Source organism: Rhinoderma darwinii, chromosome 1 (genome assembly GCF_050947455.1).
Source record: "Rhinoderma darwinii isolate aRhiDar2 chromosome 1, aRhiDar2.hap1, whole genome shotgun sequence".
Lineage (NCBI taxonomy): Eukaryota > Metazoa > Chordata > Amphibia > Anura > Rhinodermatidae > Rhinoderma > Rhinoderma darwinii.
Genome location: NC_134687.1, coordinates 354,670,525 through 354,693,045, shown reverse-complemented (window position 1 = coordinate 354,693,045; position 22,521 = coordinate 354,670,525). Strand labels below are relative to the sequence as shown.

The following is a 22,521-nucleotide window of genomic DNA, read 5'->3' as shown; positions in this document are numbered from 1 at the left end:
CCATTCGGTCCTTGTAAACCACGGTCGTATAAATGGATCCGCAATTCATCTGCATTTTTGCGGGTGAATTGCTGACACAAATACATGTTCGTGAGGCCTTACCCCTAGCTTCTGCAGCCATTTTTCGGATTTAAATTTTCGCTTTTTGCTTCCCACCTTCTCAAAGCCATAATTTTATTTTTCTGTCGATCTAGCTGTGTGAGGGCATATTGGTCGCAGGACGAGTTGTAGTTTGTCACCATTTATTGTATCACATAATATACTGGGAAACTGGAAGAAATTTCTTTGTGGAGTGGGGGAAAAAAAAAAAACTGATTCCTTCATTGTTTGTTTTTAGTGTTTAGTCATTTACCTTTTGTTAAAAATGACATGTTCTCTTTATTCTGCGGTGATACCAAATTTATATAATTTTTGGGATTTACTACTTTTACAAGGAAAAATCTAATTTGTTAAAAATTTTGTTTGGCGTGGCCATATTCTGAGAGCCATTACTTATTTGTTTTATTTTTTTTGTTAATTAAGAGGAGACGACCAGAAAACATCCATTCTGGCGTCTTTTTTACATTTTATTTTTTTCTTACAAAATTTTAATAGTTCGGACCTATGGATGCAGTGATACCAATTGTTTATTTTTACAATGCTTTAGGAGGAAAATAGGGAAAAAATTTTTTGTAACTTTTTATTGTAAAGAAAAATAAAAAATACAAACTTTTATATTGCTTTTTTTTTTTTTTGCCTTTTTTCTTTTATTTTTTTTATAGTCCCCCTAGTGGACTTGCTTGCACTATATACTGCAATACTAATACATTGAAGTATATATTGATTTTGACAGGCTCCTATTTAGCCCTCCCTCCGACAGGGCTTACTAGGAGTACACAGATTGCACGTCTTGGGGTCTCCATTAGCCCTCCAGGCTGCCATGACAACCATCGGCATCCCGCAATCGTGCTGCAAGGGGCCTGTCAGAGGAGGCTGCTCCCTTCTTTCTAAAGGCTTAGATGCCACAGTCGCTGTTGAGAGCGGCATCTAAGGGGTTAAACTAGCGGGATCCAGCTCGTTACACTGAAGGGTCGGCTGTATCATACGACACCCGTGTGGTATGGGCTCAGCCCGTGAGCCTGCTCCATACTCTCCCCTTCCCGGCTATGACGTAAGTTTTACGCCTCAAATTAATGCAAATTACAGTGGAAATCTGCTCCAGCATGTAAGCTGGCCTAGATTTCTCTTTGTGGCGCACATAAAAAGCATAAGAACCGATAAATGTATTAAGAAGCGTGCGCCTCTTCGTAATTGCAGGGGGGTAGAGGGAGAAGAAGCAACAGCAAATCCAGCTAAATCCTGTCACAGCTTTCTTCCTAGTGACTGCTGTTTGCTCTGTGTGTATGTAGGGAGATGCGTATGTGCCCTCCAGCAGATTAACCCTTTACTAGCAGCTGTCCTCTACGCTAGCAGATTGACTCCTTACAATTAGCGGTCTCCTCCTCCTTCTCTAGCTGGGCTGATAATATACAGGGAAATCTTATTACATGGCTAATAAATATTCTGTATGAAGTAAAATTCAGACTCCTGTGTGGAGGTGAGAACATTTTCGCCTGATTTGCATTTCACCGATTTCCCGTCAGTTATAATGTACTTGGCTGTCTCAATCAGTACCATAGACTGTGGGGGTGCAGTGAGGAGGAAAGGGGGGCTCGGACTCCCTCTTCTAGTAATCGCTGGGTGTACCAGCATTGGGGCCCCCAGCAATCAGACACTTATCACCTATTCTGTAAGTAGGTAACAAACGTCAATTATGGGAAACCCATTAAATTAACCAGGTTTGATATATTTGCTTTTGGTGAATTTATGAGTGGAATAGGTCAATTGATTCTTCCATTGTATTCTATGAACCAGTAAGTTGTCAAAACAGGTGAATTGATTCCCTTGCCACTAATCCTGACCAGATCTGAGCACAAGGCTCCACTTTGCCATTTAGATGCTGTATACAAACCCCTCCCCCTCATAGTTGGTATCTCCTGGAAAATAAAATAATCGCATCAGATTTTGACGTCCCTCTCCTAGAATGAAGGTAAAACCTGTGTCCTGTAATACTGCGGAAAATCCTCTGTTCTCCCAGTGATCTAGATTTGAAAAAAAGTCAAATAATTTCATCCACTGTAGCTTTCTGCGTGTTTTTTCAGAACCGATCAGTCCTCTTTATACTTAAAGGAACAGTGTCATCAGAAATTATTTTTTTATATGTTAAAGATGTTAGTGCTTTATTAAAAACTTTTATATTTATTTGTGTTTGTGTTTTACTTTTTCTTATTTTTACACTTTTTCTTCCCTATGGGGGCTGCCATTTTTTGTTCCATTTCTGTGTGTGTCGATTAACGACACATACAGACATGGAATACGGCAGCCACAGTCCCATAGGGACTGCGAACGGCTCCCGTCCCATTGACTGCAGTGTACGGCGTCTGTGTGGGAACTGCGCATGCGCCGCTCCCACACAGTCCTATTCGAAATTGGCGCCGTCCGGCGCCATTTTCCTGTGGACCGGAAGTCGCGGCCGGACAGTAATATTACTACTTCCGGTCGCGGCTTCCGGATTTCTGCACTTGCACCAGCGGCAGCAAACGGAGCGGACGGGCCGGAGGGAGCCGCGGCGGCAGGAGCAGGTAAGAGATTTCAATGTATGTTCGTGTTTGTGTGTGTTTACTACTGTATGTAAACCTACTACACTGTGGGTTACCTTAAAAAATGGCGACACACAGTGTAGGAGGTTACACCGTTCAAACCCCTCGTTTATCCCGGCACTAGCCAGGATAAAGGAGGGGGGGATGCTGAGAGCTCACTAGAGCGAGGGCTTTTAACCCAATGTTGCAATGCTGCAATTTTGGGAACAGCTCCATCTAGTGACCAAAAATCGGTAGTATTATAAATTAGAAATAATTTATAATATTTCCTGGACTCGTGCAAAAAAATAAAAAAAATTTGAACAATGTTTAACCACCCACACACTAAATGTTTAATTTTTTAAAAAAAAACATGTTTTTCTGGCAACACATTCCCTTTAAAGAGGCTCTGTCACCAGATTTTGCAACCCCGATCTCCTACTGCAGCAGATCGGTGCTGCAAAGTAGATAAGAATAACGTTTGTTTTTTTCAAAAACTAGCATTTTTGGCCAAGTTATGACCATTTTTATATTTATGCAAATGAGGCTTTCTTAAGTACAACTGGGCGTGTTTAAAGTTATGTACAAGTGGGCGTGTATTGTGTGTGTACATCTGGGCGTTTTTACTTCTTTTACTAGCTGGGCGTTGTGAATAGAAGTGTATGATGCTGACGAATCAGCATCATCCACTTCTCTTCGTTAACACCCAGCTTCTGGCAGTGCACAGACACACAGCGTGTTCTCGAGAGATCACGCTGTGACGTCACTTCCTGCCCCAGGTCTTGCATCGTGTCGGACGAGCAAGGACACCGGCACCAGGCGACAGAGGCTACAGTTGATTCTGCAGCACCATCGGTTTTTGCAGGTAAGTCGATGTAGCCTCTGTCGCCTGGTGCCGATGTGTCCTCGCTCGTCCGACACGATGCAAGACCTGGGGCAGGAAGTGACGTGTCAGCGTGATCTCTCGAACACGCTGTGTGTCTGTGCACTGCCAGAAGCTGGGTGTTAACGAAGAGAAGTGGATGATGCTGATTCGTCAGCATCATACACTTCTATTCACAACGCCCAGCTAGTAAAAGAAGTAAAAACGCCCAGATGTACATACACAATACACGCCCACTTGTACATAACTTTAAACACGCCCAGTTGTACTTAAGAAAGCCTCATTTGCATAAATATAAAAATGGTCATAACTTGGCCAAAAATGCTCGTTTTTACAAAAAACTTTACTCTTATCTACATTGCAGCGCCGATCTGCTGCAATAGGAGATAGGGGTTGCCAAATCTGGTGACAGAGCCTCTTTAACTTCTTTCTGCAAATGGGCGTGGCTGTACGTCCAGATGGCAAGTACTTTACCGCATTCTGGTGTCCTGGCTTTAAACTCTTAACACGATAACAGCGCCGCGACAAGGCAGGACTCACTGGCACGGGACCCATCGGAATGGTCCCGTGCGGCAAGCACTTTGATTGGCCAGTCAGTGCTGACTGGCCAATCACAGCATAGGAGGCAGGTTTCGCAGGCATCTCCGGCTTGGACCAGCTCTGTTGTGTGTGTGTGTGTGTGTGTGTGTGTGTGTGTGTGTGTGTGTGTGTGTGTGTGTGTGTGTGTGTGTGTGTGTGAGAGAGCTTGTCGAAGTTGGTTATATTGGTGACGAGATCAGTGAAGTGAAGAACGTGCCAAAACCCTCGGATCTGCCCGGTGATCACCACCTTTCGTACCCACTGGTCATCTAATTCATCTGTTGTTCTACCCACAATGCCATTCTGCCCTGCTGTGACCTCTGCCCAGCCATCGACTGTCACATCACCTGTTGCAGTACCCAGTCGCCATCGCCCTTCTGTGTCCCTAGATTGCCCACTGCCCGAGTTCCCTGTTAGGTAGCAATTCCACCTGTCATCTAGATTTTTCCCTGGTAGGTAGGGTATCCTCGCTTATTAAATACAGCGGGGTCGCTGGTCAACGGTCCGTTCTCGTTGCTCACTTGGGAGTAGCAGGGTTTAAAGAAAAGTAAAAAAAAAATTATTACAAAAAATTAGCGTAGTTATTTGTGTTTTTTAGTCGTTAGTTTTTCTCTTATACTAATTACTTGGGACGCCATTGTAAAATCCCCCAATATGTGTTTTCACAGCCGAGGAAGCATATGAAATTCTATTCCCCGCTACAGACAGCGCAAGCAAAGGTGAAGCACAGTTTGAGCTTTCATCTTCATCCGTATCAAGTGAGTCGGAGTCTGCACACATCGCCCGTCTAGGGCCGATTCTAGCTTTTCTGCTGCCTGAGGCGAAAATTGAATTGGCGCCCCCCCAGATCTTGATTGACATCCTCCTGGCTGTTCTATATCACTACCAGCCTCTTCCAAATTTTGCGGATGCGTCTAAGCAGAGTACACCTCGCTGCATGGTGCCTTCCCATGGAGTACAAGGCAATGGCGCATGCGAGAAAGCTGGAGGAGCCTGGTAGTGATGTAGAACAGCCAGGAAGGTATCAATCAGGCATGGAAAGGTGGCTTTGCAGTCAGGACTGTGTGACTTTTCAGGTTAGCGGCACCGCCCTATGACCCTTTAACCTCTTCCCGGCGTAAACCATTTTCAGATTTTCATTTTTTCCTCCACCCATTCCAAAAGACATAACTTTTCCTTTATCTGTCGATTATAGTCCTATGAGGACTTGATTTTTGCCGGACAAGTTGTTGGTTTTTTTTAGCGCCATTTATTGTGCCATATAATGTACTAGGAAACAGGGAAAAAAATTATTTTTGGGGTAGAAAATGAAAAAAAGCAGCGATTCCTCCATTGAATGTAGGTGAGGAATGGTGTACAGTTTACATTGTGGAGAGAGGGAAAAGCTTCCAAGTGTTCAGAGAGTGCAGATGACACAAGCGGTCAGTATCCATGTGTAAGAAGGGGGAGAGTAGAGAGAAATCGCATCGGCTCGTGTAGAGAAAAAGTGTTGCTGATACATGAGATCTAGCAAAGACAGCAGCATCCTGGACACATAGACCACTCACCCAGCATGTATTACTGGGAGGGACAAGTTCACATGAAAAAAGGAGAAGGTTATCAGGGGGTCTAAAATGGATGAAGAAATAGAGATTGCAGCCTGAAACTTGGTGCAACGTTTTTGACTCCAGGTAACTGTATATAAAAAATATATTTTTCCATCGGCTTTGAGGGTGTGTTTTTTTTTTTTTTTTTTTTTTTTTTCTGGTCAAGTTAAATTCTACTTGGCACCATTTTGGTCACATATTACACTTTGATCGCCTTCTTCTTTTTTTTTTTTTTTTTTTTAACTGCATTTTTTTGGAGCCGTTATGAAGAAAAAAGACATTTAGTTTTTGTTCTTACAGCGTTCACCTGGCAGGATAAATAACGTGATCATTTTATAGTTGAGGTCATCACAGATGCTATACCAACTATGTGTATTTATTTTTGTTTTTTTCCAACAGTAAAGCATTTTGGAAGGGAAAAGTGTTGTTGTTTTTTTCTTTTTTACTTCCCACAATGGGACTTGAACATGAAATCTTTTGATTGTGTAAATAATTCAATGCAATACTTCTGTATTGACATGTAGCACTCCATGGGCTGCCGAAAATATTGTATGGGCTGCCAGACAAAATAGCGCTGCATACTGTGCCATCTTCTTCAGCAACAATTACAGAATCTGCGACAGAGGCTCCTAATGAAACCTTTAATGCAGAGGTGAACAGGGCCTTAGGCCCCTGGCTGCAATGGCAACCGATTGACACCTGGCAATAGTGTCATGTGGGTGCCTCTAGGCTTAAAACCACTTGGTGGTATGGCCACTATTGACGAGGCATCGGAGAGGTTAAATAGCTGGGACTGGAGCTTCTTTACAGCTAACACCCATGCTGATGGTGGTACTGTGCGCCCAAACAGTTTATAACCACATATGGGGAATTTCCATACTCTGAAGAAATAGCTTTACAAATTTTGGGGGGGCTTTCTGCTTTTATTCCTTGTGGAAATTTATTATTTTTTTTAGCTAAAACGACGTAGTTTTGGAAATAATTCAATTTGTACGACCCAATTCAAATAAAATATAGATTGATTCCTTGAGGCGTGTAGTTTACAAAATGGGGTGTTTCCTTTTGTTTTGGCACCACAAGACCTTTTCTAACCTGACATGGTACCTATAATATAATCTAATAAAAGAAGGCACCAAAATTCACTAGGTGCTCCTTTGCACCGGAGGCCTGTGCTTCAGTACATTAGCACACTAGGGCCACTTGTGGGATATTTCTAAAAATTGCAGAACCTGGGCAATAAATATTGAGTTGTGTTTCTCTATTCAAAAAAATAAATTTAAATTTCTGCAAAAAAAAAAAAATTGCATTTTGTAAATTCCACCTCCACTTCCTGTAAAGTGCCTAAAGGGTTAAGAAACTTTCTTACTGTTTTGAATACTGTGAGGGTGTAGTTTTTAAAATGGGGTGATATATGGGGGTTTCTAATATTTAGGCCACTCCTAGCCACTTCAGGACTGAACAACTGCTTCCTAAAAAAAATAAGCTTTAGAAATTTTCTTGAAAATGTGAGAAATTGCTGCTAAATGTATAAGCCTTGTAACGTCCTAGAAAAATGTACAAAAAGCAATGCCGACCTGAAGACATATGGTAAATGTTAATTAGAAACTATGGTTTGTGTGGTATTACTATCTGTCTTACAGGCAGATACATTCAAATTTAGAAAAATGCTAATTTTTGCAAATAAGCTGAATGTTTCTACCATATTTTACTACTAACCTAAATCACAATGTGTCACGAGAACACAGTCTCAGAATCGCTTGGATAGGTAAAAGCATTCCAAAGTTATTACCACATAAAGTGTCACGTCAGATTTGGAAAATGAGACTCTGTCAGGAAGTCCAAAAGAGGCTGCAGCAGGAAGGGGTTAAGTAATACTGACCTCGATCGGGTCTTGTGTCTCTAGGTTTCATATCTAGAACATTTTTATTTGTGGCACAATACATGAATGCATCTTTTACATAATTTTTTTTAAGAGAGTACCCATCATTTTTTAGGTGACTTTTCAGGATAAACTGTCATGTGTGTTCATTTTGCCCATTATATGACTTGTGTTCTGCGCTATTTAGCGGTTTTCCCCTCTACAGGCTCTTTCTTTCTTTTCTTTTTCTTTTCTTTTTCTTTTCTTTTCTTTTTCTTTTCTTTTTCTTTTCTTTTTCTTTTCTTTTTCTTTTCTTTTCTTTTTCTTTTCTTTTTCTTTTCTTTTCTTCTTTCTATATCACTTAGAGAAATCCACAATAGAAAACGACTTTCTTAATGGACAACTGGGCGTGTCTTACTTTTTGACCAACTGGGCGTTGTGGAGAGAAGTGTATGAGGCTGACCAATCGGTGATCAATCAGCGTCAAATACTTCTCTCCATTCATTTACACAGCACATAGTGATCTTACTAGATCACTATGTGCAGTCACTTACTCACATATTAACATTACTGAAGTGTCCTGAGTTAATAGACATCACCTCCAGCCAGGTTTCTTTGTAGGTTTCTCCACATATATATAGAGGCAGCAGTAGCATGGAGGACATTATGCAACAATACAGACTAGGGATGCACGATGCATTGAAACTTCGATACTGTTTCGATGCCGTGCACTCTCAAACGGTTCGATACCATTATTTCATGTATTTCGATACTAAGCTGTGCGGTCGCACAGCTCCGTATTGTAACACATGAATGTATGAGAGCGGGGCTGCGGGGTTATAAAGCCATTGGCCCGCTCCTGAGTCCTAACAACAAGTACGCAGCAGAAGGGGATATAGCCGGCGCGGCACTGAAGAACGAAAATGGCGAGCGCACTGCAAAACACCCCCATGTTCTGTCTTCAGTGCCTGCGCCGTCGCTCATTAGTGCAGCGTCGGCCGCATCACCTCAAGCAGACCGCAGGCGCGTTTGTTATCAGGAGCGGGGCATAGTAGGGTATGTTCACACGGCCGTTTTTATGGCCGTAAACGGCCCAGAAATGCCCGAAAGATCGGAAGCAGAACGCCTTAAAAACATCTTCCCATTGATTACAATGGGAAATACGGCGTTCTGTTCCGATGGGCCGTTTTTTTTACGCGTAAAAAAAAACGGCCGCGAAAAAGAAGTGCAGGACACTTCTTGGGACGTTTTTGGAGTGTTTTTTCATAGACTCTATAGAAAACAGCTCCAAAAACGGGCGTAAAAAACACAGCGAAAATGCGAGTGGCTTAAAAAATGTCTAAAAATCAGGAGCGGTTTTCCCTTGAAAACCGCTCCGTATTTTCAGACGTTTTTAACTCTGTGTGTGAACATACCCTTACCCAGCCGCAGCCCTGCTCTAACGGCGGAGATGGAAGAAACCTCTCATCTCCGCTGTTATTCCCCTGAATGCTGCGATCAAAGCTGACCGCAGCATTCAAGGGGAAAATGAGAAGGGGGGGATGCCCCTTGGATCGCGTCACAGGGAATCCCTGTAACTCTTCCCTGTGACGTGATTGAGGGACATACCATATATGGGCAGACAGCCCAGGGTCCATTGAAGGACCCCAGGGCTGTCTTACCACGTTTCCTGTTGTTAGGGAACACTTAGGTATGTCCTAACAACTGCCTGTGTACTATCCGTACACAGGCTAATGTACTGGCATATAGATGTATGCCAGTACATTAAAGTTTAAAAAAAAAAAAAAGTAAAAACAAAGTAATGTTAAATAAAAAAAATACACATACACATTTTTTTTACAATAAACCGTAAAGAGGCTCTCACCAGATTTTGCAACCCCTATCTGCTATTGCAGCAGATAGGCGCTGCAATGTAGATTACAGTAACGTTTTTATTTTTAAAAAACGAGCATTTTTGGCCAAGTTATGACCATTTTTGTAGTTATGCAAATGAGGCTTGCAAAAGTCCAAGTGGGTGTGTTTAAAAGTAAAAGTCCAAGTGGGCGTGTATTATGTGCGTACATCGGGGCGTTTTTAATACTTTTACTAGCTGGGCGTTCTGATGAGAAGTATCATCCACTTCTCTTCAGAACGCCCAGCTTCTGGCAGATCACGCTGTGACGTCACTTACAGGTCCTGCATCGTGTCAGACGAGCGAGGACACATCGGCACCAGAGGCTACAGTTGGAGTATATAGTGTATATACTGGTATTGTGTGTGTAGACTGTGTAGCAGTATTGTGCGTAGTGTATGTTGCAATATAATAGGCAGTGGCGTAGCTGTAGGGGTCACAATTGCGACCGGGCCCCGAAGCCAGGGGGCCCGCAGCCCCCCGCACCACATCAATAAAAAGTTACTATAGTAACTCGGGCCGCGGGCCCCTGTTACTATAGTAACTGACAGTACTTACCCTCCTGGTTCTGGAGCGCAGTGGAGGTCCTGACGTCAAGCGCTGTGCGGTGCGCATGACGTCACAGCACTATTCACCGCACACAACATCGTGATCCTGGATAGAGTTAGGACAGAGCTTCCTCCGCGGCTGAGGAGGAGAGTAAGATTAATATCCCTGTCTGCTGAAGCTGATTGGCGGGGTCCGTCTCCCGGGAGCTGGCCAATCGGCTGTTTTGAAGGGGCCGCAGTGTTTGTACGAGAGCTGCTTCCCCTTAATTCCGGTCACTTCATTCCGGTCACATTGTGAATCGGTGTCGGCGATTCACAGTGTGAGCGAGTAAGGGAAATGAAGGGGAAGCAGCTCTCGTACGAGTGCTGCGGCCCCTTCAAAACTGCTGATTGGCGGGTCCCGGGAGACGGACAACGACACATCAGCTATTGATGGCCTATCCTGAGGATAGGCCATCAATGTTTAGGGACTGGACAAGTCCTTTAAGCCTACGATGTAGCAGGTTTAGCGGGCCCATGAGACAGGATCACAGATTGTGTGATGCTGTCTGCTGGGCCCTGTATCTAAGCCAATCACATGGTAGGCTTAGATACATGGGCCATGTGTGATCCTTTCTGATGGGCCCTGTATTACTGTATAAGATTACTGTCTGCCTGACCCTGTATATAAGCCTACCTTGTGGTAGGCTTAGATACAGGGTCCCACAGACAGTATCACACATGGGCCCTGTATCTAAGCCTAACACGTGTTACTAATAGTTTTTTGTGTGTTTTCTTACACAAGCTTTTAGATTCCAGGACTACTTCGATGACGGCTTTTTTTATTATCAATAAAATGGTTAATGAGGGTTGTGTGGTTTTATTTTTATTTCAATAAAATAATGTCTTTGTGGTTTTTTTTAAACTTTATTACTACCGACTTAGTAATGGCCGCCGGCTGATTGACAGTGTCCATTGCTAAGGCGGGGCTTAGTGTTAGCCGATGCAGAGGCGAAACCCTAACCCTCTTTATTACCCCGGTACCCACCGCCACCAGGGGTGCTGGGAAGAGCCGGGTACGATCCAGTACCTGACCATCTGTAGTGATGGTCGGGCAATGGGGCGGCCGCAGGCTGTGGAAGGCCTTATACAGTGGCCCTTCCCACCCTGGTAATGCTAGGCTGCTGCTGCTGCTTTATTGTATCTGGCTGGTTATGAAAAATGGGGGGGACCCCACATCATTTAAAAAAAAAAAAAAATACAAAATAATTGGAAAGAACGATGTGGGGTCCCCCGTAATTTTCACAACCAGCCAGATACAACACAGCAGCAGGCAGCATTACCAGGGTGGTAGGGGCCACTGTTTTTGGCTTTCCCCAGCCTAATACTACCAGCCTGCGGCCGCCCCGGTGTCTGGCCGTCACTGCAGATAGTCTGGTACTGGTTCGTGCCCGGCTCTTCCCAGTACCCCTGGTGGCGGTGGGTACCGGGGTAATAATGGGGGTTAGTGTTAGCCTCTGCACCTGCTAACATTAAAGAGGCTCTGTCACCAGATTCTCAAATCCCTATCTCCTATTGCATGTGATTGGCGCTGCAATGTAGATAACAGCAAAGTGTTTTTTTTTTTTTAAACTTTCATTTTTGGCCAAGTTATGAGCTATTTTATATTTATGCAAAAGAGCTTTGAAATGGACAACTGGGCGTTTTAGTTTTTTTTGTTATGTCCAACTAGGCGTGTATTGTGTTTTTAACTGGGCGTGTTTATGTGTATGACGCTGACCAATCAGTGACCAGTCAGCGTCATACACTCCTCAACATCTGCACGCTCCTCTCCTGAAATATTCTGTGCTGCTGTGAACTCTGCTCTTACCATTACGTAGCTCTCAGTCTGTTACCTCTCCTCCACTCCTGTCCTCAATAACACCTTCACATGATTGGCAAGTCACCACCCTGCACAAGATCCGCACGCTCATCTCCTGAAATACTCTGTGCTGCCTTAAACTCTGTGGACAGGTCAGGATCCAGTTTTTTTTAAATGCTGCTGGGGAACCCGCTCGATCCACTATAAGGCTGCGCCTCCATCCTCTTCTGCCCCAGTCACTTATTCCCAAGCACTGTAAACTTTCAGATTGGTTGCGCTGTGAATATTTGGAGAACGTGATTGGTTTATGTGCAGGGTAATGAGGAGCGTGCAGATGTTGAGGAGTGTATGATGCGGACTGGTCACTGATTGGTCAGCGTCATACACATAAACACGCCCAGTTAAAAACACAATACACGCCCAGTTGGACATAACGAACAAAAAACGCCCAGTTGTCCATTTCAAAGCTCTTTTGCATAAATATAAAATAGCTCATAACTTGGCCAAAAATGAACGTTTTTTAAAAAACAAACGTTGCTGTTATCTACATTGCAGCGCCGATCACATGCAATAGGAGATAAGGGTTTGAGAATCTGGTGACAGAGCCTCTTTAAGCCCCGCCTTAGTAATGGAGGTTGTCAATCAGCCAGCGGCCATTACTAAGGCGGTAATAATAAAGTTTAAAAAAGTACAAGCACATAGAAAAAATATTTTATTGAAATAAAAAAACACAACCCTCTAACCATTTTATTGAGAATAAAAAAACGCGAATCCGAAGTCCAACAACCGAACCTGTAAAAAAACACAAACACACAAAAATAATTAGAAACACATAAAAAAAGCAAAACCATTATTATTCTTACCTTTCCTGGGTCCAGCGCTGGAGCCGCAATGTCAGCGAGCTGAGTCCTGTATCTAATCCTATCGTGTGATACTGTCTGCTGAGCCACTGTATCTAATCCTATCATGTGTGATACTGTCTGCTGAGCCACTGTATCCAATCCTATCATGTGTGATATTGTCTGCTGAGCGGTGTATCTAAGCCCATCATGTGTGAAACTCAGCTGGGCCTTATATCTAATCCTATCATTTGTGATACTGTCAGCTCAGCCACTGTATCTAATCCTATCGTGTGATACTGTCTGCTGAGCTGTATATCTAATCCCATCATGTGTGAAACTCAGCTGGGCCTTATATCTAATCCTATCATGTGTGATACTGTCTGCTGAGCAACTGTATCTAATCCCATCATGTCTGATACTGTCTGCTGAGCCATTGTAGCCAATCCTATCATGTGTGATGCTGCCTGCTGAGCCAATGTATCCTATCCATAGTTTATAGTGTCATAGACACACACACACACACACACACATGCACACACACGCACACACACGTTTTTGGGCATACACATATGTATTGGGGCTATTTCCCCTGACATTTTAAGTCCTTAGTGACGCCCCCGGCTGCTAGTGCTGCATTGTTGGGTCACTTAGGAGACCCAGCGATGCAACTGAAAGCTGCAGACTGTCGGGCATGAGACGTTTGTGGGTGGGGGGGACCCAATAAGAACTTTTGCATCGGGGCCCATGAGCCTTTACCTATGCCCCTGATTATAGGTGTATGCAGTATATAGCGGTATTATATGTGAGTGTAGTATATAGCAGTATAATAGGTGTGCAGTGAATATAATGGTACTATATGTCTATGGTTATAGCAGTATTTTTTTATACAAACAATATGTAGTGGTATTATGTGTACACACCTATAACACCGCTATATAATGTACAGAGTATAAAGTGATTTGATTAATTATACTTACAGCATATGTTGGACTCTCTATGTACAATATATGGCAGCATTTTATATATATATATATATATATATATATATATATTAGTACATGGGGGTATTATTCAGTCACTATGTGGTTATGGTGTGGCGGTATTATTCAGTAACAGTATGGAGGTATTCAGTAACAGTATGGAGGTATTCAGTAACAGTATGGAGGTATTCAGTAACAGTATGGAGGTATTCAGTAACAGTATGGAGGTATTCAGTAACAGTATGGAGGTATTATTCAGTAACAGTATGGGGGTATTATTCAGTAACAGTATGGGGTATTATTCAGTAACAGTATGGAGGTATTCAGTAACAGTATGGAGGTATTATTCAGTAACAGTATGGAGGTATTATTCAGTAACAGTATGGAGGTATTATTCAGTAACAGTATGGAGGTATTATTCAGTAACAGTATGGAGGTATTATTCAGTAACAGTATGGAGGTATTATTCAGTAACAGTATGGAGGTATTATTCAGTAACAGTATGGGTGTATTATTCAGTAACAGTATGGGGGTATTATTCAGTAACCGTATGGAGGTATTATTCAGTAACAGTATGGGGGTATTATTCAGTAACAGTATGGAGGTATTCAGTAACTGTATGGAGGTATGATTCAGTATCAGTATGGAGGTATGATTCAGTATCAGTATGGGGGTATTATTCAGTAACAGTATGGGGGTATTATTCAGTAACAGTATGGGGGTATTATTCAGTAACAGTATGGGGGTATTATTCAGTAACAGTATGGGGGTATTATTCAGTAACAGTATGGGGGTATTATTCAGTAACAGTATGGGGGTATTATTCAGTAACAGTATGGGGGTATTATTCAGTAACAGTATGGAGGTATTATTCAGTAACAGTATGGGGGTATTATTCAGTAACAGTATGGGGGTATTATTCAGTAACAGTATGGGGGTATTATTCAGTAACAGTATGGGGGTATTATTCAGTAACAGTATGGGGGTATTATTCAGTAACAGTATGGGGGTATTATTCAGTAACAGTATGGGGGTATTATTCAGTAACAGTATGGGGGTATTATTCAGTAACAGTATGGGGGTATTATTCAGTAACAGTATGGGGGTATTATTCAGTATCAGTATGGGGGTATTATTCAGTAACAGTATGGGGGTATTATTCAGTAACAGTATGGGGGTATTATTCAGTAACAGTATGGAGGTATTATTCAGTAACAGTATGGGGGTATTATTCAGTAACAGTATGGGGGTATTATTCAGTAACAGTATGGGGGTATTATTCAGTAACAGTATGGGGGTATTATTCAGTAACAGTATGGGGGTATTATTCAGTAACAGTATGGGGGTATTATTCAGTAACAGTATGGGGGTATTATTCAGTAACAGTATGGGGGTATTATTCAGTAACTGTATGGGGGTATTATTCAGTAACAGTATGGAGGTATTATTCAGTAACAGTATGGAGGTATTATTCAGTAACAGTATGGGTGTATTATTCAGTAACAGTATGGGTGTATTATTCAGTAACAGTATGGGTGTATTATTCAGTAACAGTATGGGGGTATTATTCAGTAACAGTATGGGGGTATTATTCAGTAACAGTATGGGGGTATTCAGTATCAGTATGGGGGTATTATTCAGTAACAGTATGGGGGTATTATTCAGTAACAGTATGGGGGTATTATTCAGTAACAGTATGGGGGTATTATTCAGTAACAGTATGGAGTTATTATTCAGTAACAGTATGGGGGTATTATTCAGTAACAGTATGGGGGTATTATTCAGTAACAGTATGGAGGTATTATTCAGTAACAGTATGGAGGTATTATTCAGTAACAGTATGGGGGTATTATTCAGTAACAGTATGGGGGTATTATTCAGTAACCGTATGGGGGTATTATTCAGTAACAGTATGGGGGTTTTATTCAGTAACAGTATGGGGTATTATTTGTAATGTTGGTCTTACAATCTATGTAAATTACTGTGGTGGGGGCTGTGGGGAAGTGTGAGTGTGGCAGCAGATGATCAGGCTAAGAGACAGTCTGCAGAGTGGCATGTGATGCACTTTGACATGTAGGTGATACTTACGTGTGGTATGTGGGCCCATAACTTGTGTACAGCCCAGGGCCTAAGATCATATTAATCCACCACTGGCATCGAGCCAGCACAGGCAGACCACTACAATACAGCAGGTAGAGCAAAGAAACCAGCCCAGGACGTGCCGCTTCAAAACAGCGCTAAGCGCGATCCGTCCTGGACTGGCCTGAATGTAATTGCAGAGAGTTACGCCGCAAATGAGACTGGCTGCCGAGGAGAGATATGGGGCAGTGCAGACTGTACTATTTGCACTGCACTGATTGGCAGTAAGAATAATTCTTTAAATATTTTCCATACTTCAAACAGCACTTTAAGGCTATGTTCACACTGAGTTTTTTGCAGGAGGAAAATTCTGCCTCAAAATTCAGTTTGAGATTTTGAGGCAGATTTTGTCCCTTCCTGCACGTCGTTTGCTGTGTTTTTAGCTTGCGCCCATTGAGTGCTACGGGCAAAAAACTCAGCGTAATATGCTTTCTCTGCCTCCCATTGATGTCAATGGGAAGTCAGAGGCGTAAACGCGTGAAGATAGGGCATGTCCCTTCTTTCTCTGGAGGCATTTTCGGCTGGCTTTTGACGAGTTTTGCGGAGCGGTTTCCGCGCCAAAAAACTCGTCAAAATACTCCATGTGAACAGGGCCTAACAAATAAACATCAAATGTTTTCCTATTTAAAAAATTTATATATTGCGTGTTTGTGTAAAGCTAGTAATGTGAAAACTCCGATAGATTTGGGGGGGGGCGCCTTTTTATAGTTCGCCTCAGGCAGCAGAGGGGCTAGGTTCACCCCTGCCTACATGCTGTGTGTGCTGCTGCTGCTGACTCCTCATACGTTGAAAAGTTAGTGTCCATTTATGTCTACCTACCCTGTGTCTTTTACAGCAGTTTTGTTTTTCTTGACACTATGCCTCTTATGCATTCTCCAATTATGTTGTATTTTCTTTCTAAAGCTGAACTTGTGCTTGTTCTTAATGTTGGAACAAAAACTGAATTGTTCCCAAATCTGTAATACAGTACAATATTTGTCTGGGTATTATACCACTTAGATAACTGCAAAATGGTGCAAAATAAATGCCTTGTTTAACCCCTTCCCGACATATGGATGTCATGGAAAGCCAGTGCTTCCCGCATTTTGCTGTAACCATACGACAAATGGTGGACACCGGCTCAGAAGCGGAGTCTGCCGGTGTCAGCTGTATATTACAGCTGACACCCTGCTGTAACCCCTTAAATGCAGCAGTCAAAAAGCGATCGCTGCATTTAAGGGGTTTGCAGCTCATTGGCACCCCAGCAATGAAACTGCCATGGTGCCGGTGGCTGCAATGACAACCGGAGGCCTAAGGCTGGGTTCACACAACCTATTTTCAGACGTAATGGAGGCGTTTTACGCCTCGAATTACGTCTTTTTAAAAATGGCTCCAATACGTCGGCAAACATCTGCCCATTACTTTCAATGGGCTTTACGATGTATTGTGCCGACGACCTGTCATTTTACGCGTCGCTGTCAAAAGACGGCACGTAAAATTACAGCCTCGTCAAAAGAAGTGCAGGACACTTCTTGGGACGTTTTTGGAGTAGTTTTCTCAGACTCCAATGAAAACGGCTCCAAAAACGGCCGTAAAAAACGCTGGGGAAAACACAGCGAAAAACGCGACTTGCTCAAAAAACTTCTGAAAATCAGGGGCTGTTTTCCCTTGAAAACCGCTCCGTATTTTCAGACGTTTTTTGTTAAGCGTGTGAACATACCCTAATACTGGCCGCCTGGTCTGCATAGTACAGAAGCCTAAAAGGCTTCCGTAGCCGATGGCAAGATGGCGCCGGCTCAAAAGCTGAGCCGGTGTCATCAGCGGTGGATGTCCGCTGTATGTTACTGCGGACATCCACCTGTAACGGCAGGAACAGGAGCTAGCTACGATCGCTGCCATTAACCCCTTAAATGCAGCGATCGAAAGCAATCTCTGCATCTTAGAGGTTGGCAGCAGATCACAGCCCTGCATGCGATCGCAGGGCTGCTGACTGCTACTACGGCAACAGGAGGCCTAACAATAGCCTCCTGCTCTGCCATTACAGAAGCCGATTAGGTAGTGCAATATATTACACCGCATTCCAAATTATTATGCAAATGTTATTTTTCGCTGATTTTCCTAAATAGTCGATGCAAATGACAGTCAGTATAATCTTCAAGCCATCAACCGTTGGAGTATAATGCGAATTTTATTGAACAAATCTCCTAATGATAACAGGTTTTTTTTTAGAAGTAAAAAACTCAAAATGCACTGTCAAATTATTATGCACAAGAGAGATCAAAACATTTTAAAGGTTGTAAAGAGAACTAAAATGGTAATTTGTAGCATCAGGAGGTCATATTTACAGAAATCAAAAGCTCTTTAAATAAAAAAAAAAAACTTAGCAGGCCGAGTTACATGTTAACATAGGACCCCTTCTTTGATATCACCTTCACAATTCTTGCATCCATTGAATTTGTGAGTATTTGGACAGTTTCTGCTTGAATATCTTTGCAGGATGTCAGAATAGCCTCCCAGAGCTTCTGTTTTGATGTGAACTGCCTCCCACCCTCATAGATATTTTGCTTGAGGATGCTCCAAAGGTTCTCAATAGGGTTGAGGTCAGGGGAACATGGGGGCCACACCATAAGTTTCTCTCCTTTTTATGCCCATAGCAGCCAATGGCACAGAGGTATTCTTTGCAGCATGAGATGGTGCATTGTCATGCATGAAGATAATTTTTCTACGGAAGGCACGGTTCCTCTTTTTGTACCACGGAAGAAAGTGGTCAGTTGTAAACTCTACGTACTTTGCAGAGGTCATTTTCACACCGTCAGGGACCCTAAAGGGGCCTACCAGCTCTCTCCCCATGATTCCAGCCGAAAACATGACTCCGCCACCTCCTTGCTGACGTCGCAGCCTTGTTGGGACATGGTGGCCATTCACTAACCATCCACTACTCCATCCATCTGGACCATCCAGGGTTGCACGGCACTCATCAGTAAACAACACGGTTTGAAAAATAGTCTTCATGTATTTCTGAGCCCACTGCAACCGTTTCTGCTTGTGAGCATTGTTTAGGGGTGGCCGAATAATAGCTTTATGCACACTTGCAAATCTCTGGAGGATCCTATACCTTGAGGTTCGCGGGACTCCAGAGGCACCAGCGGCTTCAAATACCTGTTTGCTGCTTTGCAATGGCATTTTAGCAGCTGCTCTCCTAATCCTATTAATTTGTCTGGCAGAAACCTTCCTCATTATTCCTTTTATCTGAACGAACCTGTCTGTGCTCTGAATCAGCCACAAATCTTCTCACAGTACGATGATCACGCTTACGTTTTCTTGAAATATCCAATGTTTTCATACCTAGTGCAATTTCACGCTTTTCGGCAGCAGAGAGATCCTTTTTCCTTTCCCATATTGCTTGAAACCTGTGGCCTGCTTAATAATGTGGAACGTCCTTCTTAAGTAGTTTTCCTTTGATTGGGCACACCTGGCAAACTAATTATCACAGGTGTTGAGATTGATTACAATGATCCAAAGAGCCCTAAGGCCCCCATGCACACGAACGTAAAAACGCCCATAATTACGGGCCGTAATTGCGGCACGTTTTTACGGGCCCATGGACTTCTATTGGCCACGGGTACCTCCCCGTATGCTTACGGGAAGGTGCCCGTGCCGTCGAAAGAGGGACGCGTCACCAAGACAACGGCCTGGTAAGGAATTGCTGCTTATTTTCCATCCGGCATTTCGGATGGAAAATACGCAGCAGAATACAGTAGCAGCAAAGTGGGGGAGATTAAACAAATCTCATCCACATGCTGCGTAAAATTTCCGAACAGAAATTGACCTGTGGTGTGTGTAGATTTCGTATCGCAGCATGTCAATCCCCGCTGAGGTAAGTGGACTGAATTGCTGAGTTTTTCAGAGGAGATGTCACCATCCCTATATGTGTGTGTGTGTGTGTGTGTGTGTGTGTGTGTGTGTGTATATATATATATATATATATATATATGTACACCTCACTTGCAATATATATATGCACATGTACACCTCACAAACATACAAATATGCAAATGCTGTAATGTCGGGGTAGGGAGACAGACAAGTGAGCCCTAATCTACCCGCCACTCAGTCCCTGCCTACTTGCAACGACCCGCCCTAGGCGACGGGGTACAACTGGGCGACGGTCCCTACACTCAATAGGTACACGACAGACAAGGGTACAAAGAAGCCAGGGAAATGGGGAAGTTGCCCACGGGAACACCGTGAGCAACAAGAAAGTGAACGAGCCGAGTCAAACCAGGAGATGAGCGAGGTACAAAAACGCAGAGCAGAAGAGTGGTCAGTAAAGCCAAGGTCAATCACAAGCAGAGGATCAGTAGTTCAAGAAGCTGCAGCAGGGCCAGGAAACCAGCAGGGAAGAATCACAAGCAAAGGAGGAACAGGAAAGGCAGGTATAAATAGACAGAGGGCGGGAGCAAGCTCCGTCTGGCCAGGCTGTGATAGGCTCTCCCACTCCTAAGCCTGCCATCCTGGGTGGTGGAAGATGGAGTCAGTCTCACAGACATAGAAGCAGGTGCAGACTGATTACCTATGGGCGTTGACACAGAAGTTGTGTCTGGCAGATCCTTTACACATGCACTTACTTTTTATGTAGGATATTTATGAAGGGAGTTCAGCAGGTTGATGGGGTGAGATTCTTCACTCCAGCACTTCTGCTCACAGCCCGACACAGAGCCTGCCGAGTCTCCCCTCCCCCTCCCTCACGTCCTGACTGGTAACAGCAGCTGGAGGAGAGGTTGTGTGAAGAGCGCGGGAAGGGGGAGCTGGAGGGGGAGCTTTTAAAGTAGCACAGGGAGTTTTAGTAATAGCAGCACAGACCACAGCGGTTCTTATCTGCTGTGCTGTCCCCTTACAAATGCTGTACCATGCCGCCTGAGACACTGATCGTTTGGGTGGCCAGCAGGCGGCCCACTGTTCACCGACCCATCTGGCATTTGCCAGAACTGCCAGATGGCCAGTCTGGCCCTGCTTGTGGGTGTAGTTTCCAAAATGGGGTCTTTCCTTTGTTTTGGCATCACAAGACCCCTTCAAAACTGACATGGTGCCTAAAATATATTCTAATAAAAAGAAGGCCCCAAAATCCTTTAGGTGCTTCTTTGATTCTCAGGCTTGTTTCAGCTCATTAGCACACTAGGGCCACATGTGGGATAATTCCTAAATCTGCAGAACCTGGGCAATACATATCGATTGTGTTTCTCTGGTAAAACCTTCTGTGTTACAAAAAAACTTCGTTAACTTAAAAAAGTGTAAGATCACTTTCTTAACTTGGGTTAAGAAACTTTCTAAATGCTGTTTTGAATACTTTGAGGGGTGCAGTTTTTAAAATGGGGTGAGTTATGGGGGTTTGTATTGTATAGGCTCCTCAAAGCCACTTAAGAACTGAACTGGTCCCTGAAAAAATAGCCTTTTGAAATTTACTTGAAAACGTGAGAAATTGCTGCTGAAGTACTAAGACTTTTTAACGTCCTAGAAAAATAAAAGGATGTTCAAAAAACGATGCAAACATAAAGTAGAAATGAGTGATCTTACACTGTCCGTAGCAGTGACACGCCCCCTTGCTAGTTCGGCAGACAAGTACAAGACTGTGATCTCTCGCAAGAGATCAGTCTTGTCCTTGTCTGCCTTAAGCTGAAGAGTGAGAGCGTGCGTGCGCACACGCTCTCCTCTCTCCAGCTCTTGCTGTACCACTATTCGTATCGGATTGGACAGTGTCACAGCCATAGTAACACGACCCATTGACCGTTCAGGGGATTATTTAAATATTGGGCGCCAAATATAACGGCACAGATATTTAAATAACGGAGGGTAGAAATATTTTTTTACGTGCCCCAGAGTGTTTGCAGCCCTGCCCATTACATGCTGCACGTGTATGGGCAGGTGAAAGGTTCTCTTTAAGCCACTGATCACATTTGTTTTTTTTTTTACTTGCTTGTGGAAACCATTTTACTGCTTTACCAATTCATTGGTTGCAATTTTTTTTTTTTTTTAGTGTGGAATCGTTAAAAGGTCATGAGGATGGAGAGGAAGCTAATACAGAGATTATCCCTGAAGATACCTGCCTAGTAACTTTAAGGTATGCTTTGATCAGTGAATAATTTATATAATTTAATATGCGTTAAAGGGTAACTAAACGTTCAACAAACTTCTGACCTGTAATAGTGACATGTCAGAAGTTTTGATTGGTGGGGGTCCGAGCACCGATACTCCCACCAATCGCTAAAACAAAGCGGCAGAAGCGCTCGTGTGAGCGCTGAGCCGCTTCGTTTCTGTTTGGCTTTTCTCTGAAAACCGAGTAGTTGGTTTACGGGCTCATGGACTTTCTATTGAGTGCCTAGTAATGCTAAGCTGCTTTATTATATCTGGCTGGTTATGAAAATGGGGGGGCCCAACGTGGTTTTTGTCTGTCGTGTGAATCAAGCCTTAGCCATCAATATCTGATCGGTGGTGGCCTGTCGCCCCGCCGATCAGCGGTTTTGAAGGTACCGCGATGCTCGTACCATGGTCTCTTCCCCTTCGTTTCCTTTACTGCTCACACTGTGAATTACAGTAAATATTACAGTATACACTTGAATATGAGAAGGTTGTAATACTGTGAAGCACCACGGGAGTGCGGGAGGGCGGGCGAGGGAGTGCGGGCGAGGGAGTGAGTGAGTGCGGGCGAGGGAGTGAGTGAGTGCGGGCGAGGGAGTGAGTG

The 22,521-nt window shown here is 43.4% G+C and overlaps 2 protein-coding genes across 2 annotated transcripts in view; one reads left to right on the top strand and one right to left on the bottom strand.

The window, feature by feature from the left end:
* The window catches only part of TTC39B (tetratricopeptide repeat domain 39B), a 335,062-nt gene that overhangs the window by 251,036 nt on the left and 61,505 nt on the right, over nucleotides 1–22,521 (bottom strand). The gene's annotated exons all lie outside the window — the stretch shown is intronic.
* SNAPC3 (small nuclear RNA activating complex polypeptide 3) overlaps nucleotides 1–22,521 on the top strand; it is a 76,657-nt gene that overhangs the window by 20,298 nt on the left and 33,838 nt on the right. Inside the window, exon 2 of the mRNA XM_075851905.1 lies at nucleotides 21,817–21,900. Within this exon, the coding sequence (XP_075708020.1) occupies nucleotides 21,817–21,900 (84 nt within the window). The remainder of the gene's footprint in view (nucleotides 1–21,816; nucleotides 21,901–22,521) is intronic.